This window comes from Globicephala melas, chromosome 1 (genome assembly GCF_963455315.2).
Source record: "Globicephala melas chromosome 1, mGloMel1.2, whole genome shotgun sequence".
NCBI lineage: Eukaryota > Metazoa > Chordata > Mammalia > Artiodactyla > Delphinidae > Globicephala > Globicephala melas.
Genome location: NC_083314.1, coordinates 24,269,632 through 24,294,003, shown reverse-complemented (window position 1 = coordinate 24,294,003; position 24,372 = coordinate 24,269,632). Strand labels below are relative to the sequence as shown.

At 38.1% G+C, this 24,372-nt stretch overlaps 1 protein-coding gene across 1 annotated transcript in view; it reads right to left on the bottom strand.

Moving 5' to 3' along the window:
- The window catches only part of LOC115859539 (kinesin-like protein KIF28P), an 85,620-nt gene that overhangs the window by 57,388 nt on the left and 3,860 nt on the right, over positions 1–24,372 (bottom strand). Inside the window, exons 2-3 of the mRNA XM_030868599.2 lie at positions 11,487–11,681; positions 833–1,036 (exon numbers count right to left, since the gene is read on the bottom strand). Coding sequence (XP_030724459.2) covers positions 833–1,036; positions 11,487–11,681 — 399 coding nt within the window. The remainder of the gene's footprint in view (positions 1–832; positions 1,037–11,486; positions 11,682–24,372) is intronic.

Below are 24,372 nucleotides of genomic sequence, written 5' to 3'. Positions count from 1 at the left end.
TACATATGTCCCCATAACCCCTCCCTCTTGAGCCTCCCTCCCATCCTCCCCATCCCACCTCTCTAGGTCATCACAAAGCACCGAGCTGATCTCCTTGTGCTGTGAGGCTGCTTCCCACTAGCTATCTATTTTACATTTGGGAGTCTATATATGTCCATGCCACTCTCTCACTTTGTCACAGCTTACCCTTCCCCCTCCCCATATCTTCAAGTCCATTCTCTAGTAGGTCTGTGTCTGTATTCCTGTCTTGCCCCTAGGTTCTTCATGACCTTTTTTTTTTTTTAGATTTCATATATATGTGTTAACATATGGTATTTGTTTTTCTCTTCTGGCTTACTTCACTCTGTATGGCAGACTCTAGGTCCATCCATCTCATTACCAATAACTCAGTTTCATTTCTTTTATTTGCTTTTTCATTTTAATGATGGTTTCCTTCTCTGTGAAGAAGGTTTTTTGTTTTATTAGTCCCATTTGTTTATTTTTGCTTTTCTTTCCCTTGCTTTTGGAGTCAGAGCCACAGAAACATCACTAAGACCGATTTCATTGAGGTTACTGCCTATGTTTTCTTCTAGGACATCTATGGTTTCAAAATTTACATTCAAGTCTTTAATCCATTTTGAGTAAATTTTTGTGTATGGTGTAATATAGTGGTCTAATTCCATTCTTTTGCACATGGCTGTCCAGTTTTCCCAACACCATTTATTGAAGACTATCCTTTTAGGATAATTAACATTATCCTAAAATAGAGATGCCGATAACTTTCATTGGGGGCAGAGAATTTCCAAAATGAAAAAAAAATTCCTTAAATAAGGGATTCTAGAATAATACATACCTGGTATTCTTGATTTTTCTCCCGGTTCTCAATTGCTTGAAATAGCTCTTCACACACATTTGGAATGATACCCTTGTTTGCCCCAAACCCAATCATGGAATAGCTTTTTCCAGAGCCAGTTTGGCCATAAGCCAGGAGAGTAGTATTATAGCCTTGCCAGGCACTGTCCAGAATTCCCCTGCCAAGATCGTGGAAAACATCTCTCTGGAAAGAAGACCACAGGCATCAAGTTCAGCACTGACTTTTCACAGTACTCTTAAAATCTAATATTCTGGTTTTGGTGAGTTCCACCTTAATTAGTGTCATATGACTTACTTGAAATATAACTCAGATGCTGTCTTAGAACCAGTGAAATAAAGCTGGCAACCAAAAAGGGATTTGTCAGTTTGGAAAACACTGATCACCACAAATCACCATGTATCTTCAACTAGCCAGTATTCATCAGTAATGGATTTGAGTATTTTATAGCCTTGACAAAACATGGGCTAGGTCTTTAAAATCCAGCAATTAGACAATAATTTCAAGGGACCAAGGGACACAGACCAAAGTGTTTTCTGATTTCTCTGTATTATTTAATCCAGACAACGTCACAAAATTCCTACACTAATTTTAACTCGCTGCTGCTGAACCTTCTTTCTTTTTTTGTTTTTAACAAGACCCAGTGGTTCTGAAGCCAACACACACATATACATATGCACCCTTTTTTTTTTAAGTGGCAGACACAGATGCTTGTGCCCACAATTGCTTGAAAGAGAAGATGTGGTCTGGCTTTTATTATCTATCATCTGATTATCTATTATTATCTATTATGTTATCTGTAATATGAGAGATATTATCTGTTATTGTCATAGCCAGCAATAATTCTCTTATTTGAGGCTGTTTCAAAGTGCATATTCTTTTCTGTTCTCTAATATCAATAAAATAGTAAGTAAGCATTATACACTCCATTTGTTGCAATATATACATTTGTGTAATTTATATAATTTTTATTTCTGGGAAAGATGCACATACTAACGTAGTGTGATTTTTATAAGGACAATAGGCAATAACCAATTTTCTTACACTATTCATTTCTCATGAGAAAGGAATAAAAAGTATTACACTGTAAGTGTTAGGGGAGCTCTAGGCTTAAAATGTGGAATCTGGCCAGTGGTTTTTCAGAACATTGAGACCATACTTTTACCAGAAAAATGTATTTATGTAATAGATATCCACTCTACCTTAGGAGCTATGAGCTGAACCTAAGGAGTGCTCACAAGCTTAGAAAAGTAACTGGTTTTGCTATCTTTTTTTCCTCTGTGCTATTTGGAGATTTGGGGGAAATGCTTTTATTGTCAATTTTTATGAACTGAAAACTTCAAACAAACAACATAGAATTTTATTAAATAAACAAAATCTTAGAGAATAGAATCATTCTGTAAATTTTGTTAGCTGTAGAGTTTTCTGTATAGTTTTCCATTGAAATCTCTTTTGGGTGTCAGTGATTTGCATATTAGGTAAGCCAAGAAGTCACAGAGCTACATTTCTAGTTTCTTCCTGTTCTTCATCCTATAATCAACTACATGAAACATTTTCCTACACTACAGTATGTAAAACTATAATTCTGCAGTATCTTAATAGGTGATCAACAAAAGATAGGGAGGATGAGAGGGAAAGCTGTTGACAAAGTTAATCAAGTCTCTTTACAGCACAGTTCTTGCAGTCTTTTAAAACTATCTTTTAAAAAACTGAGATAGAATTAACATATAACATTATACTAGTTTCAAATGTACAGCATAATGATTTGATATATGTATATATTGAGAAATGATTACCAGAATAAATTTAGTTCACAGAATTTTTGTTTGTTTGTTTATTTTTTGGCCATGCGGTGTGGCTTGTGGGATCTTAGTTCCCCGACCAGGGATCGAACCCGGGCCCTCATCAGTGAGAGCACAGAGTCCTAACCACTGGACCGCAGGGGAATTCCCCTAATTTTTTTTCTTGTGATGAGAAATTTTAAGATCTACTCTCTCAGCAACTTTCAAATATACAATACTGTATTGTTAACTACAGGCATACCTCAGAGATACTCTGGGTTCAGTTCCAAACCATCACAATAAAGCAAATAATGCAATAAAGTGAGTCACAAAAAGTTTTTGTTTTTCCCAATGCATATAAAAGTTATGTTTACACTATACTGTAATTTATTAAGTGTGCAATAGCATGATGTCTAAAAAGACAATGTATACATCATAATTTAGAAATATTTTACTGCTCAACAATGCTAACCATCATCTGAGCCTTCATAATCTTTTTGCAATAGTAACATCAAAGATCACTGATCACAGATCACCATGAGAAATAGAAAGATAAATTTGAAATATTGGGAGAGTTACCAAAATGTGACACAGAGACACGGAGTGAGCAACGTTGTAAAAATGGTATCAAAAGCCTTGCTTGATACAGGATTGCCACTAACCTTCAATTTGTTTAAAAAAGAAAGAAAGAAAGAAAGAAAAGAAAAAGAAAAAAAACCACAACAACAACACTGTATCTGCGAAGCGCAATAAAGCAAAGCACAATAAAATGAGGTCTGCCTGTATATCACCATGCTGTACATTACATCTCCAGGACTTATTTCCCTTACTGGAAGTCTGTAGCTTTTGATGACCTTCACCCACTTCACCCGTGTCCCACCCCCACCCCCCTCAAACTCGACACCCAACATTAACCCCTGCCTCTGGCAACAACCAATCTGTTCTCGGTATCTAAAAGTTCATTTTTAAAAAAGATTCCACATGTAAGTGAGATCATATAGTATTTGTCTTTTTCTGTCCAACTTATTTCACTTGGCATAATGCCCCAAGGTCCATCCATGTGTTGCAAATGGCAGGATTTCCTTCTTTTTATGGCTGAATAATATTCCATTGTGTATGTATGTATATATATATATGTATATATACATTTTCTTTATCCATTCATCTGTCGATGAACACTTAGGTTGTTTCCATGTCTTGACTATTGTAAATAATACTGCAATGAATATGGGGGTGCAGATATCTTATCAAGATAGTGATTTCATTTTCTTTGGATAAACACTCAGAAGTGGGATTGCTGGATCACATGGTAGTTCCATTTTTAATTTTGAGGGGAACCTCCATACTGCCTTTCATAGTGTCTGCACCAATTTACACTCCCACCAACAGTGCACAAGGGTTCCCTTTTCTCCACACACTCACCAACACTTATCTCTTGTCATTTTCGATGATGGCCATTCTAACGGGTGTGAGGTGATATCATGTTGTGGTGTTTTAAAAATTAATTAATTAATTAATTTTTGGCTGTGTTGGGTCTTTGTTGCTATGAACAGGCTTTCTCTAGTTGGGGCAAACAGGGACTACTCTTCATTGTGGTGTGCAGGCTTCTCATTGCGGTGGTTTCTCTTGTTGTGGAGCACGGGCTCTAGGCACACAGGCTTCAGTAGTTGTGGCAGATGGGCTCAGTAGTTGTGGCACACGGGCTCAGTAGTTGTGGCTCGCAGGCTCAGTAGTTGTGGCGCACGGCTTAGTTGCTCTGCGGCATGTGGGATCTTCCCCGACTAGGGCTTGAACCCGTGTCCCCTGCATTGGCAGGCAGATTCTTAACCACTGTGCCACCAGGAAGTCCCCACATTGCGGTTTTGATTTGCATTCCCTGATGATTAGTGATGTTGAGCACATTTTCATGTATCTGTTGGCTGTTTGTATACCTTCTTTGAGGAAAATGTCCATTTAATTCCTCTGCCCATTTTAAAATCAGATTTCTTTTTGCTATTGAGTTATATGAATTCTTTATATATTTTAGATATTAACCTTTTATTAATATATGATTTGTAAGTATTTTCTCCTTTTCTGTAAGTTGCCTTTTCATTTCATTGATGGTTTTCTTTATGTACAGAAGTTTTTTGGGTTGAGGTACTCCCACTTATTTATTTTTGTTTTTGGTGTAAAATCCAAAATATCATTGCCAAGACTGAGGTCTAGGAGCTTACCCTCTATGTTCTCTTCTAGGAGTTTTATGGTTCCATGTCTTACATTCAAGTCTTAAATCCATTTTTTTTAAGTGGTGTAAGGTATGGGATTCTTCTTTTGCATGTAGCTGTCCAGTTTTCTCAACACCATTTATTGAAAAGACTGTCCTTTCCCCAATATATGTTTTTGGTTCCTTTGTTGTAAATTAATTGACCATATATGCATGGGTTTATTTCTGGGCTCTCTACTCTGTTGATCTATGTGTCCATTTTCATGCCAATACCATGCTGTTTTGATTACTATAGCTTTGCAATATAGTTTGACACCAAATGTGTGATGCCTCCAGCTTTGTTCTTCTTTCTCAAGATTGCTTTAACTATTCAGGGTCTCTTATGGTTCCATACAAATTTAAGGATTGTTCATTTCTTTGAAAAATGCCATTGGAATTTTGATAGGGATTGCATTGAATCTGTAGATTGCTTTGGATAGTATGGACATTTTAACAATATTAGTTATTCCAAGCCATGAGCACAGAATATCTTTCCCATTTATTTGTGTCTTCTTCAATTTCTTTCATCAGTGTCATAGTTTTCAGTGTACAGGTCTTTCACCTCTTTGGCTACATTTATTCCTTGGTATTTTATTCTTCTTGGGAAAAACTCTTTATTGACATAAAATTAATATTCACTAAATTCATCAGTTTAAAGCACACAGTTCCATAAGTTTTGACATATGTATTTGGCCATGTGACAATCACCACAATCAGGGTTTTTAAAAAGTTCTCTTGTGACCCTTTGCACTTAGGCCCTTCTTCTCACTTTCAGCCCTTGATGATTTACTTTCTGTAACTATAGTTTTGTTTTTTCTAGAACTGTCATTTAAGTGGAATTGTATAGTGAGCAGTCTTTTGTATATGACTTCTTTTACCTACTACAATGCTTTGAGATTCAGCCATGTTGTTGCATATAATCATTAATTCCTTTTATTGCTGAATTGTATTCTATTTTATAAATATATCATAATTTTATTATCCATTCACAAGTTGATGGATATTTGAGTTTCCAGTTTGGGACTATTACATATAAAGTTGCTAAGGACGTTTGTATATAGGTGTTTGTGAGAAAATATATTTTTATTTCTCTTGGAATTGCTGGATTGTATGTTAAATGTATACTTAAATTTTAAAGAAACTGTTTTGCAAAATAACTGAATCTTTTACATGGCCATAGCACTGTATTAGAGTTCCAGTTGTTCCATTCATGCATGTTAACACTTGATACTGTTTTTAATTTTTGACATTTCTCATGTATGTGTAGTATTCTCTCATTTGGTATTAATTTGCATTTCCCTAATGACTAATAAAGTTGGACACTTTTTCATTGGTTTTAGGATATGTTGTAATTTATATATCTCTGTTGGTGAGGTCTCTGATCAAATTTTTTGCTATTTTCTTTTTATTTTGGCCATGCTGTGTGCCTTGTGGGATCTTAGTTCCCAGACCAGGGATTGAACCCAGGCCCTCAGCAGTGAAAGTATTGAATCCTAAGCACTGGATCACTAAGGAATTCCTTGCCATTTTTAAAAAATTGACTTTTCTTCCTTTTTTTCCCTTAAGTTGTAAGAATTCATTATATATTTTGGGTACTTTATCGTATATATATTTTGCAAATATTTCCTTTCATTATGGCTTACCTTTTCATGTTCTTATTGGTATCTCTCAAAGAGCAAAATGTGTTTTTAATGGGTCTCATTTATCAAATATTTTCTTTCATGATCTGTGTCCTATCTAAGACTCTTTGCCAAATCAAGATCACTACAATTTTCTCCTATCCTTTCTTTTAGAGGCTTTATAACTTTACCTCTAAAAGTTAGGTCTACAATCTATTTTGAGTTCATTTTGTATGTGGTGTGAGGAAAGTATCAAAGTTCATATTTTTCCATATGGATATCCTATATCTCCAGCACCATTTGTTCAAAGACTTCAGTTTTGAAGAACGTTGTCACCTGTATTAGTTTGCTTGGGCTTCCATAACAAATTACCACAAACTGGGTGACTAAAAACAACAGAAATTTATTCTCTCACGGTTCTGGAGGCTACAAGTCCAAGATCAAGGTATTGGCAATGCCATGCTCTCTCTGAATGCTGTAGGAAACAATCCTTCCTTGCCTCTTCCTGGCTTCTGGTTGCTCCCAGCAGTTTTTGGCATTCCTTGGCTTATAGCTCCATCACTCCAATCTCTGTCCCCATTGTCACATGGCATTCTCCCTGTGTATCTGTGTGTCAAAATTTCCCTCTTAAAAGAACTGGATTTGTGGCTTACTTTAATCCAGGATGGCCTCATCTTAACTAATTACATCTGCAAATATCCTGTTTCCAAATAAGGTCACATTTTGAGTCTTTGGGTGGACATAAATTTGGGGAGACTATTCAACCTATTACAGCTCCTTTGTAAAAAAAAATCGATGATATATGATGATCTGTCTCTGGACACTGTATTCTGTTCCATTGATCTGTTATATCTGTCTTTTAGCCAATACCACGATGTCTTGATTACTGTAGGGCTATCTATAGTGAGTGTAAGTTCTTCAACTTTATTCTCTTTCAAAATAATTTTGGCTATTGTCAGTCCTTTACAATTCCATGTAAACTATTGAAACAATGTATCAATTTCTACAAAAAATTACTGCTGGCATTTTGATTTCTTTCAATCTATTGATCAATTTGACTTCTTAATAATGTTGAGTCTTTTGATTCATTTAAGTCTTCCTTTCAGTAATGTTTCATAGTGTACAGATTTTGCACGTATTTTGTGCTTTTGATGTTATTGTAGATATTTTAAAATCTTAATTTCCAATTGTTCACTGCCAGAATAGAGAGATACTATCAATTTTTGTATATTGACCTTACTAAACACACTTATTCACTGTAATAGCTTTTTCTTCCCTTTTTGGGTAGATTCCTTAGGGTTTTTTGCATAGATAATTATGTTTTCTGCAAATTGTTTTACTTCTTCATTTTCAATCTGCATATCATTCACTTCCTATTAATTGACTTAACTGCCCTGGCTAGGGCCTGCAGTAGATGTTGTATAGAAATGATGAGATTGGACCTCCTTGCCTTGTCCCCATTCTTAGGGGCAACATATTCATTGTTTCACCATCAAATGTTATGTTACCTATGTACTGAAGGAAGTTCTATTTCTAGGAGGCTCCCTCCGATTTTAAGTTTGCTGAGAGTTTTATCATGATTGGGTGTTGAGTTTTGTCAATTGCTTTTTCTGCATCTGATCACATTCCCAGGAAAAGAAGTCTCACTTGACAACGATGTATTTTAAAAAGTATACTGTTGGATTCTATTTGCTAAAGTTTTGTTAACAATGTTTGTGTCTATGTTTATGAAGGGTATTGATCTGTAGTGTTTTTGTAGTATTTGGCTGGTTTTGGTGTAATATTTGCCTCAAAAAATGAATGGTCCTTCTATCATCTACAAGATTTTTTTTTCATAATTCTCATTATTTCTTCCTTTAGTTGAATTCACAGAAAAGTCATCTGGGCTTAGTTCTTGAGGGGAGAAGTTTAACTATAAATTCAATTTCTTTAATAGATATAGAGCTACCTGAGTTATCTATTTCTTTTTGTGTGAACTTCAGTAGACTGTGTCCATTTCATCTGTGTTTTTAAATTTATCAGCATTAAGTTGTTCATAATATTCTCTTATTATTTTTTTAATGTCTGTAAGATTTGCAGTAACATCTCTCTTTCATTTCTCATCTTGGTACTTTGTATCTTTTTTTCCTTGATGATCAATTTGGCTACAGGTTTATCAGTTTTATTGTTATTTTCAAAGAACCAGCTTTTAATTGATTTTTCTCTATTATTTTACTGTCTTAAGTTAATCGTTCTTATTTCTTCCTCTTTTGCTTTGTCTATACTCTTCTTTTTCTAAATTCTTAGGTGGAAGCCTAGACTGTTGATTTAAGATTGTTCTTCTCTAATATAATCATTTAATGCTATAAAATTTCCTCTAAGCCCTGCTTTAGCTGCATCCCACAAATTTTGATGTTTTGATTTTCATTCAGTTCAAAATATTTACTAATTTCCCTTATGGTTTATTCCCTGACCTATGGATTGTTTAGAAATCTGCTATTTTTTAAATATCTGAGGAGTTTCCTAATACCTTTCTGTCATTTCTTTCTAGTTTAATTTCATTGTGGTCAGAGAATGTAATTTGTATGATTTCAGTTGTCTTACATTTATTGAGACTAGTTTAATGATCCAGAATATGATCTATCATAAAGAAAGTTCCATGTTCACTCAAAAAAAGTGTGTAGTGCTGTGGTTGAATGGGGGTAGCAGAATTGTTCTATAATTGTCAATTAGGTTGACAATATTGTTCTGGTCTTCTATAATATTATTGATTTGGGGTTGTTTGTTCTGTTACTCAGAGAGGAGTGATGAAGTCACCAATCACAATTGTAGGTTTGTCTATTTCTCCTTCAATTTCTATCAGTTTCTGTTTCATGTACTTTGAAGTTCTGTTATTAGGTACATACCCATTTAGGATAGTATGTCTTCTTAGTGAACTGATTACTTTATCATTATGAAATATTCCTTGTTCTGAAGTCTACTTTGTGTGACGTAAATATAGCGTCTGCAGTTTTCTTTCTGTTAGTGTTTACATGGATATCTATTTATTTATATTTAAATTGGGTTTATGTAAACAGATGTAGTTGGATCCAGCTTTTCCTACCAAATCTGATCATCTGTACCATTTAATTGGTGTGTTTATTTACATTTGATAAAATAATCAATGGTTGGCATTAAATCTACCATCTTGTTATTTGTATTCTATTTGTCTTATCTCCTCTTTGTTTTTTTCTCTCCCTCTTTTCCTGCCACACTTTGAGTTTGTTTCATAATTCCATTTCCCCACACTTGACTCATTAGTTATATTTTTGTTGCTTGATTTTTTATTCATTGCTCTAGGGCAGTGGCTCTCAAAGTGCATTCCCAGGAGATCCTTTAAATCCTTTCAGTGCATTTGTGAAGTTAGAACTACTTGACAGAGAGTATTTTTTGGGGTGGTTTAACAAAGGCTATAATATTTGGGCTGAATTTTTAAAGATGAGTATGCAAACAAGAAGAACAGAGAGAAAAGGTTGGGAGGAAGTGAACAGAACCTCAGTGACCAGAGGGTGTGGAGAAAAGGGAACCCTCTTGCACTGTTGGTGGGAATGTAAATTGATACAGCCACTATGGAGAACAGTACGGAGGTTCCTTAAAAAACTACAAATAGAACTACCATACGACCCAGCAATCCCACTACTGGGCATATACCCTGAGAAAACCATAATTTAAAAAGCGACATGTGCCAAATATTCATTGCAGCTCTATTTACAATAGCCAGGACACGGAAGCAACCTAGGTGTCCATCAACAGATGAATGGATAAAGAAGATGTGGCACATATATACAATGGAATATTACTCAGCCATAAAAAGAAATGAAATTGAGTTATTTGTAGTGAGGTGGATGGACCTAGAGTCTGTCATACAGAGTGAAGTAAGTCAGAAAGAGAAAAACAAACACCATATGTTAACACATATATATGGAATCTAAGGAAAAAAAAAAAAAGGTCAGGAAGAACCTAGGGGCAAGACGGGAATAAAGACACAGACCTATTACAGAATGGACTTGAGGATATGGGAGGGAGAGAGGTAAGCTGTGACAAAGGGAGAGAGTGGCATGGACATATATACACTACCAAACGTAAAATAGATAGCTAGTGGGAAGCAGCCGCATAGCACAGGGAGATCAGCTCGGCGGTTTGTGACCACCTAGAAGGGTGGGATAGGGAGGGTGGGAGGGAGGGAGACGCAAGAGGGAAGAGCTATGGGAACATATGTATATGTATAACTGATTCACTTTGTTATAAAGCAGAAACTAACACACCATTGTAAAGCAATTATACTCCAATAAATATGTTAAAAAAAAGAAAAGAAAGCCAAAAAAAAAAAAAAAAAAAGAACCTCAGTGACTTATGGGACAATCTCAAGCATACATGTAACTAGTCACGGAAGGAATAGAAGAGACCAAAAATACTTGGAGAAATTTTGTTTGAAATTTTTTCAAAATTTGATGGAAATTACAAACCCACAGATTCAAGAAGCTTAATGAGCTCTGTCCAGATTGAAATGACCATTTTTCCTTTGAACCCCGTTGTATCCCATAAATATTTTTTATCACAGAAACTGTAACGTGTGAATGCACTTTTTTGCCTGTCTCCCTACAGCAAATTGTGAGCAACTTTAAGGCAGAATAGTGCATGGCATATGATAAATACTCAATAAACCAAAGTTCTCAAATGCTGAGTGCTGTGCAATTTTGCTCATCTCAGAGAAGGAAATATAATTGACTTGACATTCCTTTTTCAAAATATGTCAGTACATTGGAAAATAACTGACTTGAGTGTCTAAATATTTAGGCAATAGCTACACTTTTGGACCTCATATTGAACATGAAAAGGAATAAATTTAAAACCAAACTCTCATATGGAAGCATACATTGTAATATGCTTGCATAAAAATAATTGTACCGGTATATTGTCAACACTTTATTAAAAAAAAAAAAAACTACCATTGAAGTTGTTTTAAAGCAATTTACCTGGCCTGCAAATTTACTGCTAGGATTAGCTGAAATAAACACACCATCCTTATCCTTTTGAAATCCATTGTGAGACCAGTATGCCAGGTCAAAAGTAAATGTTTTCGTATGTTCTGGATTCTTAGGGTCTTGTATAATGGCAGTGGTCCTGGAATGCATGGAAATCACACATTTGCTCCCAGAATTCTTCTCTCTCTGTAGTCAAATTACAGATTCAGAGTCAATCATTACAGTTTTTCTGTCATCTGATTGTTTTGCAGGTCTTTACATCTAGTAAGAAATTAAGCCAATAACTTATCATTTATTCATTTTGTTCTCTAATTATGTTATTCTTAGCAGCTATTATGACAACAGTTTCTCTTATACTGCCTCAGAAATTTTAAAAGGCTTGTCTCTAGTCATATTAAATTTCTGAGAATAGCATATCTAACACTCACCTATACTAATAGCATAAACAATAGCATCAGAGATCCATTTCCAACATGACAATGTAAGAAGCTCCACTGTCCCATCCCCCAGCAAAACTGGTGAAAATTATTAAAGAAAAAAATGAAAATGAAAAAATTTAAAGCCTCTGGAAATGGTTCTAAAAGCAAACAGCCAATGAAGAAAGATCTATTCAATAAACTCTATCAAAATTTGGTAAGAAAGAAGAATTTGTGTTGTTTAAGCAAGACTATTCCTTCCCTCTCCATTGCCAGCTCAGCAAAGCAGAGATGACTTCAGATTGCTGGAGCTAAGAACACAGGGTTCCCTTTCTCCCCAGACCCCAGTAGGAGGGATTTATTCCTAGGAGGAGAATATCAGCATTTCCCACCCTGCCCCCATCTACCTGTGACTGAGGCTAAGTGTAGGAAAGTATAGGTGAGAGATGAGAGTTCCTTCTTCTACCCAGTTTCCACTCATGGAACGGAGACTCTACTTCGGTTGCAGCATGCTGAGAATACTGGGGTGCTGATAACCCTTACCCTGGTCCCTGAGGTAGTGGTTCTATACCAAAAGAGACAAGCTGTGAGGGTCACAGGCTGCTGTTCCGCATTCACCAAGTGATGGGCTTCTAGAGCAGGGGTGTCATACAGAGTAGTTTGCTGTTGTCCCCACCCACAAATCCACAGCCCTGGTTTAGAGATCTTGCCTGGGCAGATAGCACCTAATCTCTTCCCAAAGGAACTGACTTCATTTGCCCCCTTAGAGAAGTTCAACCCTAGGGGCACTCTTAAGAACAGAGGCGGCTGTGATGAAAGGCAATTGGGAGATTCAAGAAACAGGTTAAAGTACAGGCCCTCTAGTTTACAGGGGAGGAACCCACCTGGACACTGAAAAAAATATCAAACACTGATCTCAGAAGTTAAACTTTTCAAAAGAACCAGAATTTGATTGAATTAGTTAGTAGAGCAATTTATGCCCAATTCATTGTTGAAAACAACACAGCAATCAATCAGCAATCAGTGGAGTTTGCAGCTTGGTGTGGACAAGAGGGAAAGGGAGCCCTACAAAAACTGTTACCACCCCAGGGTAACCAGGGCATACCCAAAGCTGTGTCATCTTGAGGAGCAACAAAAAAAGTAGGGGTTGGGGGGCGTGTTTGGTATTTTCACCATTAAGCTTCTTTGCCATAAACATATTTGCTGCACACATTTTCACCACAAACATTTTTGGTGCATAACTAACTGGCCATAAAGCAATTCTGCCATGCCAGATAAAATTAACTGGTTAACAGTTTGCTTTCAATTGGTTTAAATGCATTAGCACTTCTTCCTGTTATCCACGTTACTGAAGGCTTTAACTGACAGTGACGATGATTTATTTGCTCCAAGAGTTGTTTTCTTATGTTTTTAATAAGGTATTTAAAAAAATTTTTGTGCTCCCCCCACCTTTTTAGGTTTTGATTTTCTCTTTTTTTTTAAAAAAAATTTATTTGGTTGCTCTGGGTCTTAGTTGTGGCAGGTGGGCTCCTTAGTTGTGGCTTGTTGGCTCCTTAGTTGTGGTGGTGGGACCTTAGTTGTGGCATGCGAACTCTTAGCTGCGGCATGCATGTGGGATCTAGTTCCCTGACCAGGGATCAAACCCAGGCCCCCTGAATTGGGAGTGTGTAGTCTTAACCACTGTGTCACCAGGAAAGTCCCTGTTTTCTTATTTTGAAACACACTACGTTAGAGAAGAAAGAAGCTGAGGGCCTCAAAGGCACAGAGTTGCAACATTTCCCAGAGAACTTTGGAACACCCATCAAGGGACATGTGACAATATGCCAAGAACCAACAACAGTGTAGAAGCTTTCACAACACACCAAAGCTCAGTTACAAATACGTATCCTAGTGTTTGGAGCTGATACCTCTCTTATGAAGGAAGAAATTTTAGTGAAAAAGAAAAAAGTTCAATGCCAAATGAGAAGACTAATCAACAAGCAAAAAAAAAAAACAAAAAAACAAAAAAAAAAGCATGATACTATAAATGAAAGACTTCAAAGATAAGTGCTTTACGTACAAGCCACAAAATAAAATCAGTTATTTGTGCAGTATTGCTAAGAATCTACACATAACTTAAATGCAATCAAATATTTTCTATTTAGAAATAGTCTTTTAATGTCCCTCTTTTCTTTTTCATTATTTTATTTTTTTATGGCAAAATTACCCTACGGCCAACTAGTTATGTGAAAATGTTTGTGGCAAAGAAGTTTACAGCAAAAGTACCTAGAACCTGGTGGAAGATAAGACTTAACTAAAATAATGCAGCTAATCACTAAACAAATAAACAAGCAAATAACAATAACAAGCTACAGAGGGGCGGGAGGACCAGTACCCAGACTTGTTACAATATATTATCTAAAATGTCCAGTTTCCCTAAAAAACTGTGAGGCATGCAAAGAAATAGGAAAGTAAGACCTACACATTGGAAAAAAAGCAGGCAACAGAAGTAACCAGATGCTGGAGTTATCAGAAAAATACTTAAAGTAACAATTATAAATATATTCACAGAAATAAAGGAAACCAGATTAAAGAACTAAAGGAAGGATTATAAAGGAATAGTATAAACAATTGATTACATTAGATAATTTAGATGAAATGGACAAATTCTTAGACACAAACTACTGAAACAGACTCAAGAAGAAATAGACAATCATCTGAATAGACCTATAACAAATGAAGAGATGGTAGTAAAAACACAACAAATAAAACTACTCATGAAGAAATGGCTTGACTGCTTAATTCTATCAAACATTTACAGAATTAATACCAATTCTTCATAAACTCTTCCAAAATATAGAACAGGGAATATCCCCCAACTTATTTTTATGAAGCCAGTATTACCCTGATACCAAATCCAGATAAAGACATCACAAGAAAATAAAACTACAGACCAATATCTCTTATAAATATGGACACAAGAATCCCCGACAAATGATTACCAACGTGAATCCAGCAACATATAAAAAGAATTATACACCATAACAAAATGAGATTTATCCTAGGGATACAAGGTTGGTTTAACATCTGAAAGTGATTCTATTGATCATGTTTTTTATTTTCTACATTTATGAACTTTGACATCCCTGGGGCCTGGAGAGATTGTCCCTCTCAGGGCTAATGAATTTGTAGAGATAGCAAAAAACTTACTTTTCATGCAAACCAACCAATCCAAAGTCCACATCCCAAACACCTCCTTTATCTAACTCACACGCCAAACCAATATTTTCCTCACCTTACATCACCCCAGGGCCAGGTACCTGAAAAGTAGGCTGCACGCATGGAAACTACTCAAACTGTCCAATCCTAAGATTGCTCAAACTTGCCTACCATGCCTTGCCCATTCCTTCCTGTGGAAACGACCATAAGGCTGTGGGCCATGCATTCTTTTTTTTTTTTTTTTTTTTTTTTTTGCGGTACGCGGGCCTCTCACTGTTGTGGCCTCTCCCGTTGCGGAGCACAGGCTCCGGACGCGCAGGCTCAGCGGCCATGGCTCACGGGCCCAGCCGCTCCGCGGCCTGTGGGATCCTCCCGGACCGGGGCACGAACCTGTGTCCCCTGCATCGGCAGGCGGACTCTCAACCACTGCACCACCAGGGAAGCCCCATGCATTCTTTTCTCCAGCCTTCTGACTAACTTTGATACTTCCCCATGTGGCTGCATGGAATGTTCCTTTCTCTTGAGAATTATAAGGCAGTTGTCACTAAATCTGTCACCTTACTATACCTGAGTAAAACAAATCTTGGGTACACTTTAAAATAATGATTAATGTAATACATATCAATAGAATAAAACAAAAAAAAATCACACATCTCAAGATGTAGAAAATGCATTTGACAAAATCCAACACCCTTTCATGATAAAAAACACCCAACAAATCAGGAATAGAATGGAAGTTCTTCAATCTCATAAGGGGCATCCATGAAAAACCCACGACTAATATCACACTTAATAGTGAAGACTGACTATTACCCCCTAAGATCAGGACGAAGACAAGGATTTCTACTCTTGACATTACTAGTCAATATTGTATTGGAGGTTCCAGCCAGGGCAATTAGGCAGGAAAAAGAAACAAAAGGCATCAAGATAGGAAAGGAAGAAGTAAAATGATTGCTCTTTGCAGATGACGTGATCTTAGAAAATCCTAAGGAATCCACTAAAAACTATTAGAATGAGTTCAGTAAGTTTGCAGGATGTAAAATCAATATACAATAATCAACTATTTCTCTACACTTTAAACAATCTGAAAAGGAAATTAAGAAAATTTCATTTCTAATACTACCAAAAGGAATAAAATCTTTAAGAATAAGGTTAACAAAAGTAGTACAAAACCTATATTCTGAATACTACAAAACATTGTGGGAATTTAGAAACATTGTTTCTAAAAATTAGAAAATCACCCCATTTTATAGATCAAAAGACTTGGCATTATTAAGATAACGCTCCCCAAACTGATGTACATCCAATGCCATCTCTTTCAGAATCCCACCTGACTTCGTTGTAGAAATTGACAAGCTGATTGTAAAATTCATATGTTACTGCCAGGCATCCAGAATAGCCAAAACAATCTTTAAAAAGAAGAAAAAAGTAGGATTCACACCAACTTCACAATTCAGTACAACCAACAGTGATCAAGTGTGTGTGGTACTGGCACATACACACATACAGACTAATGTAATGAAGTGGAGAATCCAGATATAAACCCAAACATCTGTGATCAACTGATTTTCAACAAGGCTGCCAAAATGGAGAAAGAATAGCCTTTAGAAGGAATGGTGCTGGGAAAACTCAATGGCCACATGAAAAGAATGAACTTGGATCCTTACCTCACATCATATATAAAAATCAACTCAAAATGGACCAAAGCCCTAAATGTAAGAGCTAAAACTAAAAAAGAAAACATAAATCTTCATGACATTGGATTGGGCAAAGAGAGATATAACCTCAAAAGCACAATTAAAAAAAATGGACTTCAAAATTAAAAACTTTTGTGTTTCAAAGGATGAAAAGATGACCCTTTGGGAGATTTGCAAATCATATATCTAGTAAGAAATTGTATTAGAGTATATAAAGAACAGTTCAATATAAAAAGATAATCCAATATAAAAATGAGCAAAGGATCTGCACAGACATTTTCCCAAGGGAGATATACTAATAGGCAATAGTACATGAAAATATGCATGACATCATTAGTCATCAGGAAAATGCATATCAAAGCCTTGAGATACGGAAGGCTTCCGGGAAGATAGCGGAAGAGTAAGACGCGGAGATCACCTTCCTCCCCACAGATACACCAGAAATACATCTACACGTGGAACAACTCCTACAGAACACCTACTGAACTCTGGCAGAAGACCTCAGACCTCCCAAAAGGCAAGAAACCCCGCACGTACCTGGGTAGCGCAAAAGAAAAAAGAATAAACAGAGACAAAAGGATAGGGACGGGACCTGCACCAGTGGGAGGGAGCTGTGAAGGAGGAAAGGTTTCCACACACTAGAAACCCCTTCGCGGGCGGAGACTGCGGGTGGCGGAGGCGGAAAGCTTCGGAGCCGCGGAGGAGAGCACAGCAACAGGGGTGCGGAGGGCAAAGCGGAGAGATTCCCGCACAGAGGATCGGGGCCGACCGGCACTCACCAGCCGAGAGGCTTGTCTGCTCACCCGCTGGAGCGGGCGGGGCTGGGAGCCGAGGCTTGGGCTTCGGTCGGAGCTCAGGGAGAGGACTGGGGTTGGCGGCGTGAACACAGCCTGCAGGGCGTTAGTGCGCCACGGCTGGCCAGAAGGGAGTCTGGGGAAAAGTCTGGACCTGCCGAAAAGGCAAGAGACTTTTTCTTACCTCTTTGTTTCCTGGTGCGCGAGGAGAGGGGATTAAGAGCGCTGCTTAAAGGAGCTCCAGAGATGGGCGCGAACCGCGGCTAAAAGCGCGGACCCCAGAGACGGGCATGAGACGCTAAGGCTGCTGCTGCCGCCACCAAGAAGCCTGTGTGCGAGCACAGGTCACTCTCCACACCTCTCTTCCGGGGAGCCTGTGCAGCCCGCCACCGCCAGGGTCCCGGAATCCAGGGACAACTTCCCCGGGAGAATGCACGGTGTGCCTCAGGCTGGTGCAATGCCATGCTGGCCTTTGCCGCCGCAGGCTCGCCCCGCACTCCGTGCCCCTCCTTACCCCCGGCCTGAGTGAGCCAGAGTCCCCGAATCAGCTGCTCCTTTAACCCCGTCCTGTCTGAGAGAAGAACACACGCCCTCCGGCGACCTACACGCAGAGGCGGGGCCAAATCCAAAGCTGAGCACCTGGGAGCTGTGAGAACAAAGAGAAAGGGAAATCTCTCCCAGCAGCCTCAGAAGCAGCGGATTAAAGCTCCACAATCAACTTGATGTACCCTGCAGCTGTGGAATACCTGAATAGACAACGAGTCATCCCAAATTGAGGAGGTGGGCTTTGAGAGCAAGATATATTATTTTTTCCCCTTTTCCTCTTTTTGTGAGTGTGTATGTGTATGCTTCTGTGTGAGATTCTGTCTGTATAGCTTTGCTTCCACCATTTGTCCTACGGTTCTATCCGTCCGTTTTTTTTTCCCCTTAATAATTATTTTTTTATTTTAATAACTCTATTATATTTTATCTTACTTTATTTTACTTTATCTTCTTTCTTTCATTTTTCCTTCCTTCCCTCCTTCCTTCCTTCCTCCTTCCCTCCCTCCCTCCTTTCTTTCTTTCTTTCTTTCTTTCTTTCTTTCTTTCTTTCTACTTCTACTAATTCTTTCTTTCTACTTTTTCTCCCTTTTATTCTGAGCCGTGTGGACGAAAGGCTCTTGGTGCTGCAGCCAGGAGGCAGTGCTGTGCCTCTGAGGTTGGAGAGCCAACTTCAGGACACCCGTCCAAAAGAGACCTCCCAGTTCCAAGTAATATCAAATGGCAAAAATCTCCCAGAGATCTCCATCTCAACACCAACACCCAGCTTCACTCAATGACCAGCAAGCTACAGTGCTGGACATCCTATGCCAAACAACTAGCAAGACAGGAACACAACCCCACCCATTAGCAGAGAGGCTGCCTAAAATCATAATAAGGCCACAGACACCCCAAAACACACCACCAGACGTGGACCTGCCCACCAGAAAGACAAGATACAGCCTCATCCACCAGAACACAGGCACTAGTCCCCTCCACCAGGAAGCCTGCACAACCCACTGAACCAACCTTAGCCACTGGGGACAGACACCAAAAACAACGGGAACTACGAACCTGCAGCCTGCAGAAAGGAGACCCCAAACACAGTAAGATAAGCAAAATGAGAAGACAGAAAAACACACAGCAGATGAAGGAGCAAGATAAAAACCCACCAGACCTAACAAATGAAAAGGAAACAGGCAGTCTACCTGAAAAACCATGAGATACCACTTCACACCAACTATAATGGCTATAATGAAGTAAGATACAAGTGTTAGCCTGAATTAGAGAAACTGGAACCCTCATACACTGCTAGTAGTAATATAAAATGGTGCATCTGCTTTGGAAAAGTCTGGCAATTCCTCAAATGATAACATAGAGTTACTGTATGACTCAGCAGTTCCATGCATAGGTATATAACCAAATGAAAACGTGTCTACACAAAAACTTGTAAACAAATGTTTATGGCAACATGATTCATAATAGCTAACAGGTGGAAACAACCCTGACACCAAATAGCTGAGGAATGGAAGAACAAAATGTGGTATATCCATACAATGGATTATCCAGCCATAAAGAAATGAATTTTTGACATATGCTACAACATGGATAAACCTGGAACACATTATGCTGAGTGAAAGAAGGCAGTCATAAAAGACTATATAATTCCATTTATACAAATTGTACAGACCAGGGAAATATGCAGAAGCAGGGATTAGTTTAATGGTTGTTTAGGACTGGGGGAATAAGAATGATAGCTAAAGAGTACAGACATCCTGGGCCTGAAACCAAGATGGCTGAGTAGAAGGACGTGCTCTCACTCCCTCTTGTGAGAACACCAGAATCACAACTAGCTGCTGGACAATCATCGACAGGAAGACACTGGAACTCACCAAAAAAGGCACCCCACATCCAAAGACAAAGGAGAAGCCACAATGAGACGGTATGGGGGCACAATCACAGCAAAATCAAATCCCGTAAGTGCTGGGTGGGTGACTCACAGACTGAAGACCACTTATACCACAGAAGTCCACCCACTGGAGTGAAGGTTCTGAACCCCATGTCAGGTTCCCAACCTGGGGGTCTGGCAATGGGAGGAGGAATTCCTAGAGAATCAGACTTTGAAGCCTACTGGGATTTGACTGCAGGACTTCGATAGGACTGGGGGAAACAAGAGATTCCACTCTTGGACGGCACACACAAAGTAGTGTGCGCATCGGGACCCAGGGGACAGAGCAGTGAAACCAGGGGAGACTGAACCAGACCTACCTCCTAGTGTTGGAGGGTCTCCTGCAGAGGTGGGGGGTGGCTGTGGCTCACCATGGGGACAAGGACACTGGCAGCAGAAGTTCTGGGAAGTACTCCTTGGCATGAGCCCGCCCACAGTCTGCCATTCGCTCCCTCAAAGAGCCCAGGTAGGATCCAGTGTTGGGTTGCCTCAGGCGAAGCAACCAACAGGGAGGGAACCCAGCCCCACCCATCAGCAGTCAAGTGGATTAAAGTTTTACTGAGCTCTGCCCACCAGAGAAACAGTCAGCTCTACCTACCACCAGTCCCTCCCATCAGGAAACCTGCACAAGCCTCTTAGATAACCTCATCCACCAGAGGGCAGACAGCAGAAGCAAGAAGAACTACAGTCCTGCAGCCTGTGGAACAAAAACCACATTCACAGAAAGATAGACAAGATGAAAAGGCAGAGGGCTATGTACCAGATGAAGGAACAAGATAAAACCCCAGAAAAACAACTAAATGAAGTGGAGATAGGCAACCTTCCAGAAAAAGAATTCAGAATAATGATAGTGAAGGTGATCCAGGACCCTGGAAAAACAATGGAGGCAAAGATCAAGTGGATGCAAGAAATGTTAATAAAGACCTAGAAGAATTAAAGAACAAACAAACAGAGATGAACAATACAATAACTGAAATGAAAACTACACTAGAAGGAATCAATAGCAGAATAACAGAGGCAGAAGAACGGATAAGTGACCAGGAAGACAGAATGGTGGAATTCACTGCCACAGAATAGAATAAAGAAAAAAGAATGAAAAGAAATAAAGACAGCCAACGAGACCTCTGGGACAACATTGAATGCAACAACATTCGGATTATAGGGGTCCCAGAAGGAGAAGACAGAGAGAAAGGGCCCGAGAAAATATTTCAAGAGATTATAGTCAAAAACTTCCCTAACACGGCAAAGGAAATAGCCACCCAAGTCCAGGAAGCGCAGTAAGTCCCATACAGGATAAAACCAAGGAGAAACACACGGAGACACATGGTAATCAAATTGGCAAAAATTAAAGACAAAGAAAAATGATTGAAAGCAGCAAGGGAAAAATGACAAATAACATACAAGGGAACTCCCATAAGGTTAACAGCTGATTTCTCAGCAGAAACTCTACAAGCCAGAAGGGAGTGGCATGATATACTTAAAGTGATGAAAGGGAAGAACATACAGCCAAGATTACTCTACCTGGCAAGGATCTCATTCAGATTCAATGGAGAAATCAAAGCTTTACAGACAAGCAAAAGCTAAGAGAATTCAGCACCACCAAACTAGCTCTACAACAAATGCTAAAGGAACTTCTCTAACTGGGAAACAGAAGAGAAGAAAAGGACCTACAAAAACAAACTCAAAACAATTAAGAAAATGGTCATAGGAACATACATTTCGATAATTACCTTAAACGTGAATGTACTAAATGCTCCAACCAAGAGACACAGGCTTGCTGAATGGATACAAAAACAAGACCCATGTATATGCTGTCTACAAGACACCCACTTCAGACCTAGGGACACATACAGACTGAAAGTGAGGGGATGGAAAAAGATATTCCATGCAAATGGAAATCAAAAGAAAGCTGGAGTAGCTATACTCATATCAGATAAAATAGACTTTAAAGAATGTTACAAGAGACAAGGAAGGACACTATATAATGATAAGGGATCAATCCCAGAAGAAGATATAACAATTATAAATATATATATATGCACCAAACATAGGAGCACCTCAATACATAAGGCAACTGCTAACAGCTGTAAAAGAGAAAATTGACAGTAACACAATAACAGTGGGAGACTTTAACACCTCACTTACACCAAATGGACAGATCATCCAAAATGAAAATAAATAAGGAAACAGAAGCTTTAAATGACACAATAGACCAGATAGATTTAATTGATGTTTATAGGACATTCCATCCAAAAACAGCATATTACACTTTTTTCTCAAGTGCGCACGGAACATTCTCCAGGATAGATCACATCTTGGGTCACAAATCGAGCCTCAGTTAATTTAAGAAAATTGAAATCATATCAAGCATCTTTTCTGATCACAATGCTATGAGATTAGAAATGAATTACAGGGGGAAAAACGTAAAAAACACAAACACATGGAGGCTAAACACTACGTTACTAAATAACCAAGAGATCACTGAAGAAATCAAAGAGGAAGTCAAAAAATACCTAGAGACAAATGACAATGAAAACACGACAATCCAAAACTTATGGGATATAGCAAAAGCAGTTCTAAGAGGGAAGTTTATAGCTATACAAGCCTACCTCAAGAAACAAGCAAAATCTCAAATAAATAATCTAACCTTACACCTAAAAGAACTACAGAAAGATGACAAACAAAACGCAAAGTTAGCAGAAGGCAAGAAATCCTAATGATCAGAACAGAAATAAATGAAATAGAAACAAAGAAAACAATAGCAGAGATCAATAAAACTAAAAGCTTGTTCTTTGAGAAGATAAACAAAATTGATACACCATTAGCCAGACTCATCCAGAAAATGAGGGAGAGGACTCAAATCTGTAAAGTTAGAAATGAAAAAGGAGAAGTTACAACAGACACTGCAGAAATACAAAGCATCCTAAGAGACTACTACAAGAAACTCTATGCCAATAAAATGGACAACCTGGAAGAAATAAACAAATTCTTAGAAAGGTATAACCTTCCAAGGCTGAACCGAGAAGAAATAGAAAATATGAACAGACCAATCACAAGTAATGAAATTGAAACTGTGATTAAAAATCTTCCAACAAACAATAGTCCAGGACCAGATGGCTTCACAGATGAATTCTATCAAACATTTAGAGAAGAGCTAACACCCATCCTTCTCAAACTCTGAATTCTATCAAACATTTAGAGAAAAGGTAACACTCATCCTTCTCAAACTCTTCCAAAAAACTGGCAGAGGAAGGAACACTCCCAAACTCATTCTATGAGGCCACCATCACCCTGATACCAAAACTAGACAAAGATACTACAAAAAAAGAAAGGTAGAGACCAATATCACTGATGAGTATAGATGCAAAAATTCTCAACAGAATACTAGCAAACAGAATCCAACAATACATTAAAAGGATCATACACCATGATCAAGTGGGATTTATCCCAGGGATGCAAGGATTCTTAAATATATGCAAATCAATCAATGTGATACACCATATTAACAAATTGAAGAAGAAAAACCATACGATCATCTCAATAGATGCAGAAAAAGCTTTTGACTAAATTCAACACCAGTTTATGATAAAAACTCTCCAGAAAGTGGGCATAGAGGGAACGTACCACAACATAATAAAGGCCATATACGACAATCCCACAGCAAACATCATTCTCAATGGTGAAAAACTGAAAGCATTTCCTCTAAGATCAGGAACAAGACAAGGATGTCCACTCTCACCGCTATTACTCAACATAGTTTTGGAAGTCCTAGCCTTGGCAATCAGAGAAGAAAAAGAAATAGAAGGAATACAAATTGGAAAAGAAGAAGTAAAACTGTCACTGTTTACAGATGATATGAGACTATACATAGAGCATCCTAAAGATGCTACCAGAAAACTACTAGAGCTAATCAATGAATTTGGTAAAGTTGCAGGATACAAAATTAATGCACAGAAATCTCTTGCATTCCTATACACTAACAACGAAAGATCAGAAAGAGAAATTAAGGAAACAATCCCATTTACCACTGCAACCAACAGAATAAAATACCTAGGAATAAACCTACCCAGGGAGACAAAAGACCTGTATGCAGAAAACTATAAGACACTGATGAAAGAAATTAAAGATAATACCAACAGATGGAGAGATATACTATGTTCTTGGATTGGAAGAATTAATATTGTGAAAACGACTGTACTACCTAAAGCAATCTACAGATTCAATGCAATGCGTATCAAATTACCAATGGCATTTTTTATGGAACTATAACAAAAACTCTTAAAATTTCTATGGAGACACAGAAGA